The sequence below is a fragment of the Plecotus auritus genome (assembly GCF_963455305.1).
Source record: "Plecotus auritus genome assembly, chromosome: 6".
NCBI classification, from domain to species: domain Eukaryota; kingdom Metazoa; phylum Chordata; class Mammalia; order Chiroptera; family Vespertilionidae; genus Plecotus; species Plecotus auritus.
Genome location: NC_137773.1, coordinates 163,662,321 through 163,686,147, shown reverse-complemented (window position 1 = coordinate 163,686,147; position 23,827 = coordinate 163,662,321). Strand labels below are relative to the sequence as shown.

General features: G+C 39.9%; 1 protein-coding gene across 9 annotated transcripts in view; it reads right to left on the bottom strand.

Moving 5' to 3' along the window:
• The window catches only part of RBMS3 (RNA binding motif single stranded interacting protein 3), a gene marked incomplete at its 3' end in the record, with an annotated part of 1,264,947 nt that overhangs the window by 127,172 nt on the left and 1,113,948 nt on the right, over window positions 1–23,827 (bottom strand). For all 9 annotated transcript variants that reach the window (XM_080673189.1, XM_080673187.1, XM_080673188.1 and 6 more), the window contains one exon: window positions 19,872–19,978. In XM_080673189.1, coding sequence (XP_080529315.1) covers window positions 19,872–19,978 — 107 coding nt within the window. The remainder of the gene's footprint in view (window positions 1–19,871; window positions 19,979–23,827) is intronic.

The window sequence follows — 23,827 nt, the reverse complement described above, 5'->3', positions numbered from 1 at the left end:
GGGAATGGGAAATGAGATAAGAATAAAAGAGGAGAAACAAAGGCAGATTTTTTGTTTGTTGTTTTTTGCCTCTGGTGCAAACACATAGAGATCCAAAGTCTAAATTCTTTCTAGGGATGGGGCCTCTGCTTTGTGACCGGCAAGAGGAAGGTCCCAGCTTGAAGACTTCCCAGAATGCAGAGGTCTAGGGGAGCTGAAACTCCTTGGTCCTGGATGCTATTGGGGACAGTTGTAAAAGCAGTCCATTTGGGATGAGACTTCTCTCTTAAAAGCACTAAGCTTCTTTCCCCTAACTTACCCAATATGCCACACCAGGGCAGAATGACAAAAATAGGCTTTATACTCAAGAGAGATATTGTCAGTTCACACGAGATTAAAAGTGATCAGCATAGCTTCAGTCTCCTAACCACCCCAAATGGTTAAAATCCTAGGGGACTTATCAGAAGCCTTTCCTAGTCAACCCCACATTTACTTCTTTTCCTTGTACTTATTTCCCAGTAGTGCTCAAATCCAATGCTATCTAGCCTTTCTTGAATTATAAATTTTCTTGAACATTCTCTTCTTACGCTGTGTTTATTCTGGCAATTCTAGATGTGGATTTTTTAAATTTTCTTTCGTATTTTAATTGAATTCCTCATGGATTGTCATTAACCAATAAGTTCTACCTAGGAATATAGTAATTATTAATACATTCTATTTGCTGAATACATATTTGACCATTAGAAAGGCTAAGTTAGCCTCTTCCTCCATCCTACAGCTCCATCCATCTTTCAGAAGATGGGAAAGAACTGAAAAATGGCAACATGGTTCAGTGGAAAGAATATATGTTTTGGATCTGGGTTTAGGTCTTTGCTCTGTTACTTTCTAGCAGTGTGGCCTTGGGCAAATTATTTAACCTACTTGAGCCTCAGTTTCCTTAGCTGTTAAGTGGTAGAGTAACACCTACCTCATCAGATTGTTATGAAATTTAAATGAGATTATGTTTGTAAAAGACTCAGCACAGTGCCTGGGGATAAGACATACACATAAATATTATAATACAAAGCTAGAAGTGGTAAGTGTCGTATGAGTGGTACAGATGAGGTGTGGAGGAGAGAGGCAGGGGGTGATTAGGGATGATAGTTGGAGTAGGTACAGCTGAGTGGAGCCTTGAACGATTATTAGGATTTCCACGAATGGGAGGAGTGGTGAAGGCCTGCTCAAGCAAAAGGAGTATGGAAAACAGTGTGTAAATCAAAAGGGCAAGGTGAGCGACCCACCTGCAGTAGAAGCCTGGAGTGGGAAATAAGACTTCAGAGGAAAGGAGGGACCCTCTTGACTGCCTGGCTCCTCTTGGGGAGCCACTGAACATTTTTGAGCAAGAAAATTATACAGTCAAAGAGGGACTGGACAACAAGAAACACAGTATGAGCCTCCTGGAAAATAGGGTAAATCCAAAGCAATGAGCGATGGGAACAGGCACTTGGGGACAGGGAAGTGGAAAGAATCTAAGGCGAGACTGTCATTGCAAAAGGATAGGGAATAAAAACAAGTTTCACCTACTACATGATTTTGCCTAGGGACAGTCCTGCCTCTCAGTACCTTGGGTAAGAGGAGACAACGAGAGATGGCATCAAGTCACATGCATTTGGAACATTGTGGGGAACAAAACAAGGTATGGGTTCAACAGAAGGTTGTCTGAACTTCATCTGTTGGCTGAGCGTCATAACACAACGGCGAACACCTGACCTGGTTTTCATTTCATGTGTAATAGGCTGCTGAATTATAATTCTAGGATGGTCTTAATGCAGATTTTGCATTCAATTTCCTTTTGTTTCCTTCCATTAAGGTAAAAAAGAAAATCAATTTTGCTGCTCTGTCGAGCTACCTTTATACTAGGCTAGAACCATGAAATCATCATTATGTAATTGCCAAATTTTATGGCATGTTTACAAACTCTGGAGTCACACAAAAATAAAATAACTTGGAACAAAGTGAAAATGTCATACTACATATGCAGAAAACTGATATTTAATCCTGTCAATCTTTTTTAAGGCTTTTAGATTAACAAATAACTTTCACTTCTCAAGTTCACATTTTTGCGCGTGCTAAAGGCAATTATAATTTATTTAAAACAAAAAGGGGCATTTGTGTCATTTTTCAGCAGCAGGTGAATTTTGGCTTAGTATATTGACCATAATAGAATATGTCTAGTGTCCTTCCTTATAGAGTCTATACTACTAAAGAGCTAAATATTTTAGAAGAAATATAAAACTATGGCTTATTGGAGAAATTAGGGTTTCATAATAATTTTTAATATTATAGGAAATTCATTAAGACACATTAGATTGGCTTTGGAGTGGAGCTAAGCATTTCATATTCATAACTTTAAATGATTAACAGGTTAAATGAAGAGGTAAGAAGTATAGAACGTACTGCTTAACTGTACATATTAGGAAATAGGTATTAGCACTTCACAAAGCTCTTCTGAGTTGCTTGGCCTCGTTGAAGAAGCAGAGGATAATTGGCTCTAACAAAGCCAAGGAAAAGGTAGGCTGGTAGAATTGTTTTGATCACTTTTCAAATTATTTTTACACTGTAATGTGAACGGGGATCAAAAAGTTTGAGGCAGTAAACTTCATACAGACAGATACGCATTGAAATTCCTGGAAACTGAAACATTAATGTTTTACTAATAGCCTAACATTTCTCCTTTTTCTAAATTCTGCCCTGACACATGAGTCATCAAACTGGATGAGTTACTGATGAATAATCCCAAGGATTTCCAAACTTCTGTGATCAGCTTTAAAGCAACACTTTAGTAAATATGTGGCAAATACTGTGTATTTTAGTCAATACTGGGCACCAAATTACCACGGGATGAGTTCAGGAAGGCAAAGAAGAAATTTTTCTTGATGTCATCTTTAAGGAGTTTATTTCTTGTAACCAATTTTAACAATATTTACAATAGTTGGTTGGTGAAGGTCAAATCACTAAATAAAATAAGATGGCTTAAAAGGTAATGTGTGTAAAAGGGGCTTGAAAATGTGTTGTACATGTTTAGGTACTGCTTCTATAGCAAACTCTCACTTAACTTGGTTTATATTTATTTATCAGTATTTCTCTTTAGAAAACATACCTTTTAGTGAAGAAGTCATGATATAAAATTATGTGTACATATGTGTCAACAAATAAAATTTAAAAAATTTAAATCTCTGACTAGAAATAAAATAAAACATTCATTTCAACAGGGGTAAATGTGAAAATGCTGGGGCATATGACTATAAATGACAATTTTTCCTTTCATATATATTTTTTTCTGACTCTTTTAAGTTGTATATAATGAGAATTACTTTCATAATGGCGAAAAAACTCCTTTTCTTATAAAACAACAACAACACATTATACACTTTACAACTTGTTTAAAATTTTAAATTTAGGAAGGGGAAAAAAGGCATGTCATTCGTAAAAGAACTATTGAGCAGAGGCCTGACTCAGCAATACGCGTGGAGATGTTAGAAGATGTTTGATTTTGCCGGGTCAATGAAATACAGAAGAGCTGGGGTGGGTGGGGTTACCATATCCAGAAGGATCAAGGTAAGAATGGGCAGGAGGTCAAGAATCAAGACCGAAACTTCAGGGTTCATGCTACAGTGTTTCTTTTCTAGTGAAAGCTAGAATTCATAAATCCACATAGCCATATGGGCTGAGAAATGGAGAATTTCTTATGTGACACCAGAAGTGTGGGTACCCAAAATAGTCATCAACCAATAAATATCACCAGAAAACCACAACATGATTGATACCAAGTAAATCTTTTGGCCACAGGAAAAGGGCTTTCAAGCTACTTCCTGTTAAGAGAACCAATCCTAGGCAACAATACACAAGGGGCCACGTTGAGGACAGGCTATTGGAGCCCTTACAGAAAGGGGATGTGAGAGAATGAAATCCTGGCCTTCTTATGAGGCAAATGGTAGGGTTCTACCCGGGAATGGTTCTGCCATGGCCAGGTGACTATTGAATGTGTTCTTTCTCGGGTGGGGGCAGTCAACCATGTCAAGCAGGTGTCTGCTCTCACCTGCCGAAAGAACATCCCCTGGGCAATGCGTAGCCACTGCCTCTCAGAAGAGAAGATGAGGGACAAATGAGACAGTAAACAAAGAAACTGCCAAAGACTACAGAAGGGAGACTACACTTCACAGCCCTGAGATAAGACAGCAACATCCTAGCTAATTGTCCCTTAGGGAAGAGGTTAGACAAAGATCTTATATGCATGTATGCATTACCTATGGACACAGACAATAGGGTGGCGAGGGCCTGGGGTGGGAACCTGGTGGAGGGGGGCTATGGGGCGGAAAAAGAGGGACATCTGTAATAATCTCAACAATAAAGATTAAAAAAAAAAAAAGACAATGCTCAACAACCTGTGAAATGGCTCTCACTACACTCCCTAGTTTTCATAATATATGAATTCAAGGAATAGTTTTACTACAAATTACACTTGATTAATTTGCATAATTTAAGCAGTGATTGTTTTCTTTCAAAACTCTTTTCCTTTGGCTTCTGTGAGCTCATCCCCTAGTATTCTTCTGACCGCTCAGAGAGCAGTTTCTGCTTTGGTGTTACGTGTTCCATCTGCCTTTGAGATGCCAGCACTCAGGGCCAGGTTCACCTTTCTCCTCTCTTCTGAACAGTGATGACATTCACCTTCTGATTCCAACTATTATTTATGTCTGGGTGATTCTTGAATCTTGGTCTCAAACTGAAGTATCTATCCTGAATTCCAGACATTTATTGCCAAGTTAGATTAGTAAGTCTGAAGTATGGTCAATGTCTCTTACGAAGTTATCATTTCTTGTTTGGGTGTTTACATTTAATATCCTTTGGTCATAACAGCTTCTCCTACTTTTGCTTGCAATATTTTTCTAATCCATCAGCCACACCGTTGTGCTCGAGGACTGCTCTTAAGAGAGGCAAAGCTGACCACATAATGATTCTTCTGTATTTATTTTCTAAATAAAACATGGCCCTTCATGATCAAGTCTTTATTCACCGACTGACAGCCATAATCATGCTGTGCAATTTTACCAGTAGACCCCGTTCTTCACCAAACTCAGACATACACTCACCCTGCCCGGAGCCTCTGGGCCTTTGCTGCTGTAGTTTTTGGCTGGAAACTTTGCATCACTGTCTGTGGGAAAATTGAAAATTCTAGTCTTTCAGCCTCAAACTAGACATCCCAGACTCTTAAAGCCATCTCCATCTCTCCTTGTAGCATTAACTGCTGCCTTTGTTCTGTCCCCGCGATTGAAGATGGGAGCTAATATGACTACACATTGTCATGTGTGTTTCAACTAGATTCTTGTCTGTCTATTTAATAAACATTGATTGAGTCCCTATTATGTTCCAAACACTTATGGACACAGACAAGAATCTAGTTGAATAAGTGTTTGGAACATAATAGGGACTCAATCAATGTTTATTAAATAAGTTAATGAATACCTAATTGACTTAAAGACTATTTTGAATTCGGACTTCAGTTAAATTTGTATTTGAAAAAGGAATTTGAGTGTTTTTAAGTTTCCCTTATTTTATTAGTAAACTTTACTCTTCAAAACTTCCACTGAACTCAATTACACTTCTAAAGAAAATGTTTCAGCCTTTGATTGGTCAGTAGAGATAGAGGGAAACGAGATGAGTGTTGGAATTGCTCAGAGACCTTTCCCATGCAGCAGGGAAGCCAGTGTACCTGAGGTAGATCATGAGTAGGAACCTAGGAGAAGGAGGCCCCTCTTCTCCCCAAGTTAAGAGTGGGGAGAAGAGGATTGTTAATTAAAAGTAATCTCGACATCTTCAAGCAAATGAGATACAAATAATTTATCACTTTAAAAAATAGCAAAAAAATAAGTCAATAAAGAGAAAATTTCACCTCTTTATATTTGGGAAAGAAAAACATCAAGGGGAGTCATGCTGTTGTTTATACACTATGCCACCATGGAATTTCTCCTTTCTGGCTTTTACTAAAAGCATTCTTGTCAGATAAAGAACTTCTCTCTTATATAGCAACAGAGAAGAACAAGTTAGAAAGATGCAGACAGAATGAAGACTGGACGGCTGAGAAAGCCTATGGCTGCACAGAAAAAGCATGTTAAAAAGGAAGCAGAGGAAAAAGCATACGAGTATTGTATGATGCAGCCTGCTAAGGTTCTCAAAGTCTTGAGGGAAAATGAAGTCCTAGTTTGTCATTAAAACCGAAATTAAATTAAGCCTTGATTGATAACCATAAAAGAAAATAAGAGAACATTATTATATTTTATGTATGAACTTCTGCTTTTATCTTAGTCTAAATAACTAAAACTCATCGATACTAAGACATCACTTTTATTTCACATTATAATATCTGTGAAATTGGCACTGACACAATTGATGGCATTTGATAGTTTGGCAATTGTCTCCTCTTTTTTAGTGACATTTAAAACAATATTCCATCTTTAATTGATGGTGTCTTGGAACCAATAATAGGATGTCTACAGGGTGAAAAATATAAAATGCTGATGTTGCTAATAGGGCAATCTTGTGCATCTAGATAGGTGAAAGTCCCAGGTATCTGATTAATTGGTCCATATTCATTCAGGTCCCAACTGCAGTTTGATGTTACTTGGAGGTTGGAAGCTATGGCTTAAATATTGATGGGGACCATTCTGAGTCTTGTGGAAGGCTAGGACTGCCCAACAATGACAACTCCAGAAACCTCCCAGTTGGTTGATGCCCCATTTAGCTGCCTTGACCCATTGAGACTTGGTCAAGGGAATATAGGGGACATGGAGATACACCATCAGTCTTTCTCCTTGTAATTATTTCTGTCATCTTCCCAGCCTTATGTCCCTGCTAAACCCCCATTCAGACCTCTGCTCCAACGACGTAAGTATATTACCCCATCCTCTTTCTTAAGAGAATGGAGACTAGACAGTGGGCTGGCACTCATTATTAATCATATTATATGTAAAATTACACTATTAAGGAATTTATAAGATTTACTTTTTATCTTTAGTGATCATAGGTGAGTATTGGGTCCAGCAACTTTAAAATAAGAACACTTAACTGAGTAAGAAAGTTTTCACGCTGAATTACTGAGAATTCAAGTTCTTGTGCCAATGAGAAAATTTCTTTAGAGATTAAAAGGGTCTTGACTTTGTGTCTGCTCTCTAATTTACAGGTAAAGCACACGAAATACCTAAAAATTACATCTGGTGGGCTGGCTGACAAACCCAACTTGCAAGTGCTGGCATTCACCGTAACAGTCAAAAGTAAGGACTCTCCTTCAGTTCAAGGTTAAAAAGACTTTGCAGAACCTGGCAATGTTAATAGATATATCTTAATTTTTTCCCAAGGTCTTATTAAAGAAAATAATTAGACAACTAATTATCATGCACTGTGATATACGCAAAAAATAGTAGTAAACTAGATAGATGATGTTTCGACTTTCCTGAAATATAATCAGAGATATCCTGAATCTACATGTTTTAGTAAGTTTCTAAAATAATTCTTTAGATATGCTATTTCTATTTACTATACAGATATACTAATTCTTTAGATATAGGGTTTCTTCTCGAAGTACTTTAATTTTTAGTAGCTCACTGAGCAGTACTTAAATTCCATATCTCTGAAACATAAAATTTCTAATGTTCAGTATAGTAAAATTAGATTGCAGTCAGTATGGCTTCAAGGTTAATAGAAATAATATATTCTTGAACCTCATTATCAGGTTGTTCTTAATAAGAAGGATGTTGCTGGTAATTAATCAAATAGTTTGTAAAAGGGTTATTCTTATTCTGAGGAGATCAAACTGAAGGCAAGGAGGCCACTTGGTTGAGTTACATCTGGTCTTCCTCATTGCTAAGAATGTCTCAAAGAATGTGCACTGGTCATAGTTAGTGACAGCCAAATGCTTTAAAGAAACACAACAAAATTTTCTGTTGAGAAGCTTTCCTATGAATGGTGACAATAGGGACAGATAATTTCTTTCCAGATTTTATGTAGCATGTTTGCTATTACTTCCATAGTCACTCTTTATGTCCTTTAAAGCAATATTTTCCATTTAAATGTGACACATTTTGGTTCATAAAGGGCCAAGAGCTTTCTACTCTTATGCAGATAGGTGAGTAATTAAGAATGCTATGAATGATTATAGAAATAAATCACTGTGTTAGATGAAGGACTCTTTCTTGCTAAGACAGTTATGTGAATCTTTACATTGGGTCAAATGTTTGATGATCTTTATTAAATGACTAGAGGCCCGGTGCACGAATTCATACACGGGCCCTGCCCCCAATCGAGGTGAGGAAGGGCAATTGGGGGCAGGGGCGGGCCACAGGTGGTTGGCCAGCTGGCCCTGCCACTGATTGGGATTCAGGGGGGTGATCAGGAGCGGGACCAACCTGGGAGACGGGCCACGGGTGGTTGGCTGGTCAGCCCTGCCCCCTGATCAAACTCGCGGGTGAGGGGACAATTTGCATATTAGCCTTTTATTATAAAAGACTAGAGGCCCGGTGCACGAAATTTGTGCACGGGGGGGGGGGGGGTGGTGTCCCTCAGCCCAGCCTGCACCCTCTCCAATCCAGAACTGCTGGCTCCCAACTGCTCACCTGCTTGCCTTCCTGATTGCCCCTAAGCACTCCCTTGCCAGCCTGATTGATGCCTAACTGCTTCCCTGCAAGCCTATTTGCCCCTAACTGCCCTCCCCTGCAGGCCTGGTCACCCCTAACTGCCCTTCCCTGCAGGCCTGGTCACCCCTAACTGCCCTCCCCTGCAGGCCTGGGTTACCCCCAACTGGCCTTCCCTGCAGACCCAGTCACCCCCAACTTTCCTCCTCTGCTGGCCAAGTAACCCCTAACTGCCCTCCCTTGCAGGCCTGGTCCCTCCCAACTGCCCTCCCCTGCTGGCCATCTTGTGTCCACATGGGGGCAGGATCTTTGACCACATGGGGGCAGCCATCTTGTGTGCTGGGGTGATGGTCAATCTGCATATTACTCTTTTATTAGATAGGATAGAGGCCTGGTGCATGGGTGGGGGCCAGCTGGTTTGCCCTGAAGGGTGTCCTGGATCAGGGTGGGGGTTCCCTTGGGGCCTGGGGCGGCCTGGGCGAGAGGCCTGTGGTGGTTTGCAGGCCGGCCACGCCACCTGATGACCCAAGCAGAGGCCCTAATATCTGGGGTTTATTTATCTTCTATAATTGAAACTTTGTAGCCTGTAGCAGAGCCAAGCCTTCTGCTCGCTCTGTGGTGGCAGCCATTTCTGTTGGAATTTATGTATCTTCTATAATTGAAACTCTGTAGCCTTAAGTGGAGGCCAAAGCAGGCCAGGGCTGCAGAAGCTTGGCTTCCTCCATCGTCGCGGGCAACCTTAGCCTCCTGCTCTTTCCAGCTCCGTGGCTGCTGCCATTTCTGTTTGGGTTTATGTATCTTCTATCATTGAAACTTTGTAGCACTGAGTGGAGGCCTAGGCCGGCAAGGGCAGGCAGAAAGCTTGGCTTCCTCCATTGCCGGGGAAACCCAAACCTCCCTCCTGCTCTCTGTGGCTGCAGCCATCTTGGTTGGGTTTATTTGCATATTCCCTCCTGATTGGCTGGTGGGCGTGGCTGGTGGGTGAACCAATCTTCTTTGGATAGAGAGAAATGACTGCATATTGTTGATTCATTAACATTGAACTCCCAGCCAACAGCACTACAAGTCATGTCTGAACAAAACTTATCTCTACTTGCCCCCCACCCCCCCAACCCAGATTTTCTTCAGAGGGCACATCATTAGATTTCTTGCACTTAGAAACCTCAAATAGCACTTCAGCAATACACTTGAGGGCCATTTTAAACAGCAAATTCACCAACATAAAGCACAAAATGTGAAAATGTGGCCCTACTAGTAAATGAACCAAGTAAAGAATACTGTTTATAGTATGAGAGCTGAAACAGAAGGAAGAGAGAGCATCATGTATTTCAACCTCAGCTTGGAGCGTGCCTGTTGGGTGACTCACATTTTTCACTGCTCTGCACATTTGTGAGTGTCCATGAAGGTACTATGAGTAATGATTCTGGGGTTACAAATAAAATTTAGCCAGTAGGTGCATTTTCAAATATGGAGCCAACAGATAGTGAGTGTCAACTGTATCTTTTTTCAAAGTGATAATTTTGTGAGTCTGAGTCTTTCAGTGAAAAAAAGTAAGTTTTATGTCATTAATACCACTACTAATACTTATAAGGATTCAAAAATTTCCTTACACAGAATTTGGTAAGATCACCTTTGAATAGATTAGAATGTGGAAGCTTAAAAAGTATTTGCATTCAGCACTAAGGAACCACAGCACATGTAAGAAGATTCCTGTTTCCTGAATTTGTTCTATCTAATAAGTCACCAATTATAGCATTAGAATGCTTTTTCTGTCAAAGACAATTGCTTTGAGGAAAGTACTTGAGAATGAGGAGTCCTTTTCATGGCCACAAGGTTGCATAAGAACCTTTGGTATCCAAAATTAATTACCATTATATTTGCCAAAATGGGAAGGTTAATAATTCATCATCTTTCCCCTTAAAAACACCAACCATGTTATTTATCAGTTTTCAATATTAGCTCAACTCAACCTTTTTCTTGATATCCAGCAATAGTTCATGTTTTCTCTTTTACTTGTCTTTTTTTTTTCTTTTTCTTTCATCTTCTCCATCCAATCCCCCTATTCTTGCCAGCATTTGGCTTTTATGATTACATGACCTTCAAGGGAAAGTTGGCCAGAAATTTCAAAAACACCTAATGTTTCAGTGCTAATTAATGCTTTATGATTTAGAATGTGATCTTATGAAAACATTAATAAAATGTGGGTCAAAGTTAAAATAATTTTGACTTGTTTCATATGATGTTTTATAAAAATAAGTAAAAAAAATTCAGCTAGAAAATGATAATGGCAGCAAATTTTCTTTTAAAGAAATAATTTTAAATAATTCCAGTTTGGAAAATAAATATAGACATGGCATAAAATTGGAAAACAAGGAATTAAACATTTGAGTCATAAGAAACACACAGCAAAGTTGGCTTTCAGATTAAAAAGCCCTGTGTTGTGTTAATGATATTATGACAGTTATAATAACAGCTGATACGTGAGCAATTCTAATTTTCCAGGCACCGTGCTCAGTACTTTACCTTCACCTCCTCATTTAATCCTTCCAATTACAAAATATACACTTTTGACCATCCTCATTCTACTGATGAGGAAAAGGAAACTTACAGACTGAAAAATCTGCTGTGTTGTCACTCAGCTCACAAGCTGTATATTTGCGATTTAAATTCTAGAATTTTCTCCCTTAACCACTAAAGTGCCTTATAAATTATGAAGAAAAGCAAACAGATGTTGACATACACAATTCCTTAGAATTCAGAAAGAAGTACTATTCTCAATAGGTGTATTAGGGAAGGACTCAAGATGTATTAAATAACACCCCAAAGTTCAAGTTGCTTCTCTCAACAGAATTCTCTCAGTGCCACTCAGCTAGCCCTCAAGGGCACAGAGGCCTCTAACAGCCAGGTGACAAGGTGGAACTTTCCAACTCAAGAGAATTTCTGGTTTATAAATGCATATAAATCAATTTCTCAGTTACCTACCCTGAAAAACAAATACCCAAACAACCAATTAATGCTTAGCAACAGGACTAAAGCGAACTAATGTTCTTGCGGCTGCTGTTTCTTTCTGTTGTGATTTTTCTTATTATTTCAGCTTGGTTTTCTGTCACTATTATACAGGTATGAAGTCAGTTATAGTCATTGGTTTTATTTCTATAGCACTAAATAATATTCCATTCCACTTTTAATCTCCTACTTTACAGACAGAGAAGACCTTTGCCATTTTAGGCTCCAAGGAGGTGGGAATCTGTTTATGTGATGACATCATGTCCACAGCATGCAATCTCATGCCTCCTGCACAACGGACACTCAACACGTGCTCACTGACTGACTGCTTTTTGCGTAAGCTGCTTCTTCTTCAATGTTGCCTTAAAAAAACATCTCTTCCAAATACAACTATTGTCTCAAAAAGAACACTTGTGTAAAAGGTAAGAAAGCAAATTGGAAACATAGAGAGATTAGAGGGTTTCTTACTCTGTATGTTTATATCTAATACTAGTGACCCAGTGCACGAGATTCATGCACATTAAAAGGGGATTAATTAGAGGAAATAATTTAATATTGCTATTTGCCCTTTCTCTATAATAGAAGTGTCAGAGATGAAAGAACATTAGTAAAATGTACATGAAAACCCTTCCTCCTGTCAGAGTCTGGGGCACACCACGGGACCCAGAGTCAAGTCCCTGCTCACCCACATGCACCTCAAAATCACGTGAGACCCAGACCCAGCCGCCCCCCCCCCACCTACCCCTCGCATTGGGCTAGATCCAGACCCAGCCAGTCTCACCCTTGTCAAGGCAGGGGATGTAGCCTCAGGTCCCCTGGCCCGGCGCCAGGACAGGGGGCGTGGCCTGTGGTTTCCCAGCCCAGACCAAGGCAGGGGGTGTGCCTTGAGGTCCTCCATCAAGCCCCGCCAGGTGGAGGACATGGCCTGAGATCCCCTGTCAAGCCCCGCTAGGCAGGGGTGTGGCCTGAGTTCCCCCGACCCAGCACTGGAAGTGCACCTTGAGGTCCCCCATCAAGCCCCCGCAGAGGGGGGGACACAGCCTGAGGTCCTCTGTCAAGCCCAGCCAGGCAGAGGGGCACAGCCTCAGGTCCCCTGGCCTGGTGCTGGGGCAGGGGGCATGGCCTGAGGTTCCCTGTCAAGCCCTGCTGGGTAGGGGGTGCAGTCTGAGGTCCCCAGCCTGGTGCTGGGGTGGGGGACGTGGCCTGAGGTCCCCCAGCCTGATGCCAGGGCGGGGGGCACGGCTTGAGGTCCCCTTTCAAGACCTGCTGGGTGGGGACATGGCCTGAGGTCCCCTGTCAAGCCCCACGGGGGCGTAGCTTCAGGTCCCTGCTGATTGCTTGTTAAGGCTCCTTATGGGAACTTGGCCTCATCTGTGGGTGCAGCCATCTTTGTGACAGAGTGATGGTCAATTAGCATATTCCCTCTTTATTAGATAGGATATGCTGAGGGCAGAAATCATACCTTATACCTCACTGTGTCCTCAGGACACAGCATAAAGTATTAGTCATGCAAGGGCACCAATGATGGTGATGAAGACACAGTTAAAATTTAAATTTGTCTGTATTCAGATTTTTTCAAAAAAATTGAAAAGTAAAAAACAAACAAACAAAAAATTAGAACATATCCCTCAAAGAAAATGTTTACTTATCTAGAATTGGAACAAAGGGTGTCACTATTGAGTTGAGAATGATTATCTGCCAATTCAGAAATCTAAAAAGACAATTTTGCCTCAATCATGAGTGGATGTAGACAAAATAAATAATTACTCCTAATAGGAGGATGGGTATTGGAAATCAGGTTTATCAACTTTGCCTGCACTTGGCAATGGACTTTATAATAGCACTAGAGGCCCAGTGCATGAAAATTCATGCACTGGAGGTGGGGGTCCCTCAGCCCAGCCTGCCCTCTCTCACAGTCCGGGAGCCCTCAGGGGTGGGAGGTATCATACCTCTGCTGCTGCCACTGCCAGCAATGCAAGCCTTGGCCGGCCCTGGTTAACTGCGCCTTGGGCAGCCCTGGGCGGCTGGAGGGCTGAGGGGACTGGGGGACTCCGGAGGTAGGTGCACGGCAAGGCCGCCCCGGCGGGGCTGAGGGCGCCACCATCTTTGAGGGCGGGGCAGTCAATTAGCATATTCCCTCCTTATTGGCTGTGGGTGCGGCCATCTTTGCGACAGCATGAGGGTCAATTGGCATATTCCCTCTTTATTAGATAGGATGAGCAATCCCATTTTCCCATATAAACTCTGCAGGTCTTCATTCACTTACTGGCACTAAAGAGACTTTATTAATAGTAACTCTACATGAACAAAAGTTATAGAACTTCATAGCACATGGGAAGTTTTTATCCATCACTGAAAACAGTTGATTTCAGGTCTGACAATGGATAACATTATCTAGATTATAGGTTATAATAGATCGCTTAGCTTAAGTTGACTGTGATAAAACTGGTAACTTTAGTTTTCAGTCACTAATAGGGGACTTTGTGAGTGGATTAATGGGATCTATTAACTTAAGGACATTAAAGGACACTATGTCAGTTTATTCCATCTCATAAAAGGTTTTTAAACTAACATGTCCAGGCAAAGCCGTAGCATTTTACTATGTTAAGGGATGCCATTTCTGGTTTGTGTGAATGGCACCCCCTGGTATTATGCAGGGCCTATCCTGTACTCCTGTCCCTTTGTGCAACTCCCAATGCATTTAAACAATGTCTTCAAGAAGTAATATATCATCTGATGTTTCATCTAAAACTTGCTCTTTAATTGGAAATAAATGATAAATTCCAAACACTGGTATTCCTAGAATGCACACACCAAAAAAACGTATTTGCTTTTCTCTTCAACATAACCTAAAAACTATTCCTGGAAACCTGTTGATTGCTAATTAGTTCCATTAGTTCATTTGAATATTGAGGCTGAAGATAATCTTGTTAAGTGTTTCCGTAGTAAAAAAAATATTTCTTCAGAGCATCAAAGACAAAATATTTATTATTCATTGCTTTTAAATTGACTCTAACCGAGAACTGTGAAGAAGATAAAAGCAATAAATGTAATTTCATTGATTTAATTTTTGTAATAAAAGCTTAGCTTTTTTTTTTTTTTTTCACTAGATGTATGAGTACTTTGTTGGTTTATTTGTTCAATCGGCATATCTCTTGTTTGTATCCAGGGCCAAAACATTATTTCTTGGAAGTACAACTTCCAAAGCAATCATTATCAGTGACATTTAATGACTCAAATAGTAAAGGGCTTGGGAAGATTTTATAAAAACTAGATTAGAGTTTTGAAGCCAGTGAAAATAATTTGTTTATAGCATTTCAACTACTTAACGGTAATATCCCAGCATAAAATTTTGGAGAAATAGCCTTATCTTCTGTGATCTGAAACTTAGCATTTATTGATATTTGAAAATTCTGAAGGAAATCCAAAGAATAGTCACAAGAGTCAATATAAAACAACTTCAAAATTTTAGAGTCTTTCATTATCATAGTAGAAACATCCATCCTTTGATTTGATTCAATCATTTTTACAAAATAGTTGAATGTTTTTTGATCAGCTATTATTTGGGGCAAAGAGTACAAACAAATTTGGTGGCTTTTTGGTAGTCACTGAAAATATATAGAAAGACACAACAGGATTTTCTCTTCACGTAGCTGGTATATTTTTGGACTAGTTTTATGCATTCCTGAGTCCAGACTAGTCCTTTGGGGGAACACTAACAAGATCAATTTGGGCAACATATTGCCTGAAGTAAGAACTGAGAATATGATGCTAGATAAGATTTAATATATGGCCAATGTAATATTTTGAGAGTCACAGAGATGACAGAGTGAGACCATTTCTGAGCTAGGGGTGACCTTAAAACATTTTACCTGTAGTATGGCATAAGCACTGGCTAGTCCGAATCTAAATGCTGAAGTAGGATCCTGGGGAACTCCTGCTGTGCCAGCCAGCACCTCATTTTTGCTGGATCATGAGAGGTCTTCAAGAAGGCACCAGCGTGGAAGAGGAAATGGAGTCGCACTGATGGGTCATTGCCAGTAGTTATGTATCAAATGCTACAGATACATTTTAATATTTTAACAAGCTGCCTTGGTTCTTCTGGTATGTGGGAGTGGAATATCAGCCCTGTCCCTGGCTCAGGCTTCTCTAGGACAATGGTTCTCAAAATGTGGTCTTATGACAACTAAGGGTTCTTGAGATCCCTTTGGGACATCCATAGTTCCTGCCTTTTTCAATGACATGTCTACGGTAAGCTAGACTTTGTATGCTCGCACCAAACAGAATATTGCAACATATATGCTGAAGCAGATATGCAAATCTGGTCATCTTTTACTAAGTCAGACATTAATGACTTGCAAAAATGTAAAGCAGTGTCATTATTCTCAAAAATAATTGTCTTTGCTGTGAAAAAATATAGTACACTTTGAACAAAATATACCATTTTTGATAACGAGATGTGGGTTTATTATTTATTTTTAATGAAGTAATAAATAATAATTTTTAAGAGTATAAGAAATTATTTGAGAACTGCTGCATTAAGAAATAAAGCAATAAGATATATGGAGCACCGGGGAAGAAAGGCCAAATAGCCCCAACCTCTAATCATTCTGCTCAGAGTTTCATTTGTCACTTGAGAGCTTATAATAACTTTAAAATATTCCTTTGTTTTCCTCTTATGCAAAAATATGTACCAGCGTATGTTTATATTTCAAAACTTCACTAAGCTATGTGTATGAAGTTTTCAGTATTGGATTTTTTTGAGTAAAAAAAATGCATTTCACTAAACTATGCTAAAAGAACTATTATCAAAATGCCACCCAGAAGAAAATAGGTTTATATAACAAATTAAAATTTTAATTAGCCTATAAATTTTCATGTTTAAGATACTTCTAAGATGCTTGCAAACCAATGGTTTTGTATGTTCAGCATTTCATCAGAAATGCTTTTCACACTAACATTTTTACCTGATTTTCAAAAGGAGGAAAGTAAACAGCCTCAATTTGTGCTATTATCTCAAATTCTAAAGCAGCAGAATTTAAATTATCCTTCACTTTATCTAAGGTAATGATGATTGAAAGGTCTACCATTATTGTATACAGTTTAGCCCTGAACAACACAGAGATTGAATGCCAACCCCATGCAATTAAAAATTCACATGTAACTTTTCATGTAAATTCCCCCAAATTTAACTAAGTATCTATGGGGGATTAGTTCCAGAATCCACCCCAAACAAGACACCAAAATACACAGAAGCTCAAATCCCCGATATAAAATAGGGTAGAACGATGCATATAATTGGCCCTCAGCATCTGCGGATTCCCAACTACAGATTGATAACTGCTTCTTGTCTGCAGTTGTTTGAAACTGTGGATGGGAAACGAGGGGATATGAAGGGCCAACTCTATACTTATTGAAAAAAAATATGTGCAGCCAGGCTGGTGTGGCTCAGTGGTTGAGCACTGACCGATGAACCAAGAGGTCACTGGTTTGATTCCCTGTTCAGAGCATATGCTCAGGTTGCAGGCTCAATCCCCAGTACCAGGCCTACAGGAGGCAGCTGATCATTGATGTTTCTCTCTCATCGATCACTCTATCCCTATTCCTTCCTCTCTCTTTCTAAAAATCAATAAAACATATTAAAAACACACGCACATGTAAGTGAACTTGTGAAGTTCAAATGCCTGTTGTTCAAGGTCAACTATGTAACAAAACACACACACAAGCAAAAGCCAACATCCAAAATGGCCTCCTTATGAAGCTGGGATGTCAAAGGGCTACCAGGTAAGTGAAAAACAACACCACCCATCAGAAACGAACTTCAAGGGAGTTGCAGGTCTCAATCTTAGCACTGGATACAGGAAGGGGACAAAAAATAATTTCCCCTAAGAATCTTGCTTTGATTAAAGCTTCAATTCATGCAATCAGTGTGGTCACAGACCTTAAAGAGAGAATGTAGGTAGTACACCCAGGTAACTAACAGGAGCAAACACAAATTATCTTGTAATGATGACATTGATGATATGAGGGAAACCAATTTCAGAAGTGTTAAAATGTGGAAAAACAACAATGTGTGCCTTAGAAACAATGAAATACAGTAATTAGAATTTACTGGTATATAAAATTAAATACTGCTTATCTGGGATTAATGGATATTATGCCATATTTTATCAATCATACTAATATTCTTTACTCTAGCAAGTACAATGCAAGGGGAAATAGACACAAAGATATTTAATGATGGATACACAAAGTTATCCAACATTCTTGGTGTGTCAACTTCTAAGACCACAATAAAATTGTAAAAATTAACATGCTCACCTCAAAACCAATATATCTGATAAGCATATTTTTAGTGCATTCCATTTCTTTTTCTACTTTCCTCTGAATGTGTCTAAAGCCTTGGAATATATTTGTATTGGTCACAGATAAATTTATTAAGGTCCCTTGATTTTCATAAATCAACAGAAAAATGTATAGCTCTTAAAAAGTAACTTTTGAAAACAGAGATTAGGAATATACTTTTAAAACCTACATTTGAATTATAAAGGGGCTCTGGGTCCTCAACTGGACACCACAATGTTTCCAGGCCAAGAGCACACACACTCTTCCGTATCATACTCTAAACCAGAAGCTCGTCATACTCTAAACCAGAAGCTCGGATTCTGTACATAGTACCAGGATGGCAGCTCTAATCCTGCATTTCTTTTATGTTTATTGGTTTGGTTTCTATGAAATGTAGACTCAGGCCAGGGGTGTTGCTGCAACTGGCATCACAATTCTGCACTGCCAATGTAATATTATAGGTTCTTGAGAAGACCAGAATGGAACTTTCAGTCATTAGTGCTAAGTTACCTAATTCAGCCTTGAGGCTTTTGGGTTACAGTTTGGATCCAGAAATCTTTCTAGTCGGCAGGCATTTGACCCAGCCACATTTTAAAAGATCAAGGTAATCTTTCTAGACACTGGATGTTTGGTATGGGCCCAACGTGAGAATGAGCGCTATCAGAAATCAGCTGTCTTCCGGGGGCAGTGGGACTACCCACAGAGTGTTCAACTGCACGCTAAAAACACATGGGTCATTCAGCTTCTCTAAAATTGAGACTATTGGGACTCTTGCCATTTTAAAAAATAGCTTTAGGCACTTCATGGTGATTCTCTTTTTCATGACTGCAGGTAATGAGTTATAGATTATACAGTACTTGGATATAAGTATCCTCTTTAAGAGAGGCTTTGAGACCTGCATGAAAATACTCAAAACTGAGTCTTAGAAACTGAAAAATGGCTAAAGGATTGGCTGAGAAAAATACCCCCCTCTTCTTTCCTTACAAATGTCCTCTCAGGGCTGAGAGTGTAAAATGCTGCATCAAATAGGATGCCTCTTAAATGATAAATGGGTGAAGTAGGTGCTTTGAATAGAAATGCTAAATAAAGCTCTTCTGTTGAAATTATGGCCTTGGTACAAAATGGCATTTATTCAAGTCATTCAAACAACTTCATTCCTTTCACAAAGAATAAAAAGACCTCTTAGAAGCCCAGACACCTTTTTTTTGGTTTTGTTTTCTTACAAGAAAAAAATAACCAAAAGAAATCATTCCAAGTGGAATTGGATCCATAGGCTTACTTTTCTACCACTTTGTGTTAGGAGGGTAAATGGGTAATTAATAGTTACATGCTTTCCTCCTTGTTGGGAAAAACAAAACCCTGTACGTATCGACTTTTCTTTCTCCTTGACCAACAGAAAATGTTATATTTTATATTGACATATAAACATACGTAACACATATCAACACATTTATGAACATCTGGGCACATGCATAAATACACATACGTGTGCAAGTAGAACACCTCAATCTAAATCTTTGCTTGTTTCAAAACACATTCAACTCTCACGGTTGATTTCACCAAAAATTTTGTAGCTATTACAGAATTACAGATCAATTCTTGTGAATACGTCTTTCTGTGAGTGCCTATGGGGTTCAAGTTTAGTTAAAGACAGAAGACTTACTGTAGTGCAGAACTGAGGTCAATGTTGAAGTCCTAGCTCTTTCTCAAGAAATTTTATCCTGAGCATTATTAACACAAGCCTGCTCATCTGCCCCCTGAGAAGCCATTTGGTTTTCCATGGGACCTGATTTCCTCAAGACGCCAAATGTCTGTGTTGCCCCTCTTCTGAGGGATGTCTGCTGCCAAGTTTCTGAGCACAAGCCAGTTGGGACTCACCTCTCCTTCCCTGGGCCAAGGCCTTCCATTCTGGGTGTATTTGCTTTGATTCTGTCTCTTCTTTTGTCCTCCATCAGCGAATTTGCACAGTAAAGGCTCACTAGGGGCTGGGAAGATAAGAAACCAATCCTACATTAGCAAATCCCCCTTAGAAATAAGTGATTATTTGAGTCACAGTAGGGCTTTGTAACGCATATCTTTTGAAGTAGTCTTGCTTCTGGGGAGATATTTGGCCCCCTTTTAGTCTCAGCTCTTTTGGCTGCTGATCTAACTGGGCTTCAAAAAAGTCCTGGCAGACCATAAAAGCATATAACAAATATTGTTGAAAAAATAATCAGTTGAAGCAGAATGTGTACTTGCCTTGGAAGTAAAGAGGCCAGCCAGTGTCGACCCCTTCCAGTTACGTTAGAAACATTCATAACCAGTATTCGTGTTTGGATAAATATTTCTCCCTCAAATCAACTCTGTTTTCACTGTAGAAACGGTCAAATTCTATTTTTGAAAGGGGTACTTAGGAGCTTCTTTCTACAAAGGGGGCTATTTTGCTAACTGCAACCAAATGAGCTACTTTTTTCTCCTTATCCCCTACAATTTCATAAAGACTGGAAACTGATTGTTCATCCAACCCCTTCTACTCCAACCTCCCAGTAAAATCTAGTCAGAATCCCAGGGGGACTAATGATTTGAATATTAAGTGAACTCACATGATAAAATACAGCCAAAGGATATGGCCCTAACAAACGAATCACGGATGATGGGGGGAAATACGGTCTTCAGTGACTTATGTACACTTAGTTCCTAAGAAGTGACCCAAACTAAAGTCTGACAGAACTCCTCTTCTGCAATTGTACTGCAAAATGACAATCTTTTGAAAACGTTAACAGGGCAAAAATTATTCTTGGTGAATTGGCGCCACCTCCACATCCTTACTTGACTGTGGAAATTGCTGCTTGTTATTACTACAAACATGTTCAAAAATGAATGAATTTTTAAAAAGCCATATTGGCCTAACAAACCTGATCAATGCACCAACATGCCTGGGAGGGTTTTTGTTAGTTTATTTGTCTGAGCACAAACCAAATATCAATTTGTAAGTTTACAGTCTGAAAATCAAAATGAACCCTTTCTTCCTCGCCCCATACTCTGGGGGGAAAATGTGTTCTACTAAAAATTAATTGTACTGATGGTTCTACTTCTTTGCTCCTCTCCATATCCTTTTCTTTTGCCATGTAGTATTGTTGAGTTCTCTCAATCTGACTCTTGGTCTGACCTCATATAAGTTGTTTGGGCCAATGAGATATTAGCAAATGATACAAAATATTTTTAAGCATTGGGGCTTGCTTCTCTGCATAGCTACCTGAATATGCCCCGCCTGTCTTGCTGGAAGATGAGCTACAAATAGAGATGAGTCATCCCTACCATTCCAGCCAAGGCCAAACTAGATCATCCAATGGCCAGCACCCACCCACATTTGAGTGAGCTTGTCGAAGACCAGCAGGGGCACATAGATAATGTGCAACTGACCACAGAAAAATGTATAAGCCCAGGTAAGTTCCGTCAAGGCCATCCCAGACATCTTTAATAAATCTTTACTGTTTCATGCACTAAGATTTAGAAATTGATCTGTAGCATTATTACCTTAATAGACAATGCCAAAAGCCATTCTACCTCTTTTTCACTCCCACTTAGGTTGCTTGCATTTACTAATCTAGCTGAAGCAAAATATTATTATGGAATTTATCTAAATTCTTTCTCCAGATGAAACCCAAAAGGGTAAATGCAATCACCGGACCTCAAACTCTATGCATAAGAAAGTTTCCTGTGAGATTTCAAAAGTACATATATATTCCCTCACATCCACCCTTCCATTCAAATGGTATGGTCATGCTAACATGTGAGTTTATCACTGGCAGTAACACAAATTTCTGGACCACCAAATCTATAAAAACCTTAAGTCTCCTGCTTACGTAGAATTGTAGATTCTATCCTCTATGCTTCTTTGGATAATGACTTTCATGAGTCATACTTTCTACTGTCTGAAGCAAGACTCGTTGTCATTTGTGTCCCCTAAAATGGATTCTTATAGACTATGACAAGGACTTCTCTTCTGGTTGTCCATGTTTCTATAGACTTGATCATGTTTCTTGTCTGCTCCCTGGGTTTGAGGCCTGGTTTCCTGACTTACTAGTTGCAAGACAATGGGCATTATTATTATTTTTTAAATTAAACATTTCTGTGACTCATTTTCCTCATGTAGAAAATGGGAATGATATTGTTATTTACCTCAAAGAGCTGTTGTGAGACTTAAATGAATTAATGCATGCAAAGGGCTTAATACAATGCACAGTACATAAAATAAACACTAAGTCCATGTTGGCTGCAACTATCAATATCTCTTAGCATCTCTGTTACCCACTGCCAATTTTCAGCTGTGAAAGCTGATCACTTGTTAGAGTCAGAGTTCAGAATGTTTAATCAACTGGGCTTAATTTTCATCAGCTCGGTTCCATTCTAACTCCATGGTGGTTTGGCCACAGAACGTGACTGTTCTCCAGGAATGACAAAAAGATTTGCTAATGGAGTGGATCTGTGTTTCCCAAATGGTTCTAGCTGACTAAGCTTGTCACTGGACCATCTGGCCACTGCAGCCAGGTCCCTCTCCTGAGTCAGCACTAAAGCCTGGTTTCCATTAATAGCGGTCCCTTCCCCCACCCCCTCATATGAGGCAGGTCATGTTGCTCTTATGTGTGTTAAAATGCAGTTGCCTAATGAATGTTCCTTTTTCTTTTTCCTTTTTAAATTATTATTTTTGTGTGACTCAATGGCAAAAGATCTATTGATGTCTGAATCCATCAAAGGTGTATTTTACTACTAGAAAAAGTACCAGGCCACCCACAGAGCAATGGGTTTCATTGAGTTTTCTTTTCCCCAAATCCCATATTAAAATGTTTGGTAATAACTGTGCTAGAACCAAGTTCTACGAAATTTTTCTTTGTTGAAAGAGATCATCTCTACCTTTAGTTTGTCCTCCAAAAAACAATTATCTCTATACTCGAGGCCTGGTGCACAAATTCGTGCACTGGTGGGGTCCCTCAGCCTGGCCTGCGCCCTTTTGCAATCTGGTATCCCTCGGGACGAAACCAGCAGTCCAACATACCTCAAGGAATGTAGCAGTGTGCTGGGGAGGAGCCCGAGCCCAGGCTGGGCACCGCACTGCTTCCGCTCATCCCGTGCCGCTACGCCTGGTAGTGCTGCCGTGGAGGCGGGAGAGGCTCACGCTGCCGGAGCTGCGCTCACCAGCCGTGAACCTGGCCTCTGGCATTTGTCTGTCAGCTGAGTGGCGCTCCCACAGTGGGAGTGCACTGACCACCAGGGGGCAGCTCAAGCCTAAGAACTGGCTCACAGGCTGACTGGCTGGTAGCTATGACATGCACTGACCATCAGGGTGCAGACGCTCAATGCAGGAGCTGCTGAACTGCGGTGACTTGGCAGCTGCAGTTCTCGGGTGACGCACCCAGAACCAGAGAGGAGGGAGCCCGATTCCAGGGTGCTTCACCCAAGGACCGCCCTCTCGCAATCTGGGACTCCTTGGGGGATGTCGGAGAGCCGTTTTTTGCCTGATCCCTGCAGGCCAGGCCAAGGGACCCCACCAGTGCACGAATCTGTGCGTCAGGCCTCTAGTATACCACCTATATTTACAAATCTAAAAAGGCAGAGTTTTCCCAATTCTTTAGTTTAAATGTATGTATTAAATGTATGTTATTAAATATGTAACAAATATATAAGGCATACATTTATATAAATAAGAGAATTGATATATCTGTGTATGTATGCACACACGTGTACATATGTACACACGTGTGCACACACATACATACACATTTAAAAGCCTTTTTTGGTGCAACCTTGGAAGCTATAGAATTAGGGGGGCAGTGTTGGCAGGAAAACAAAAGGCA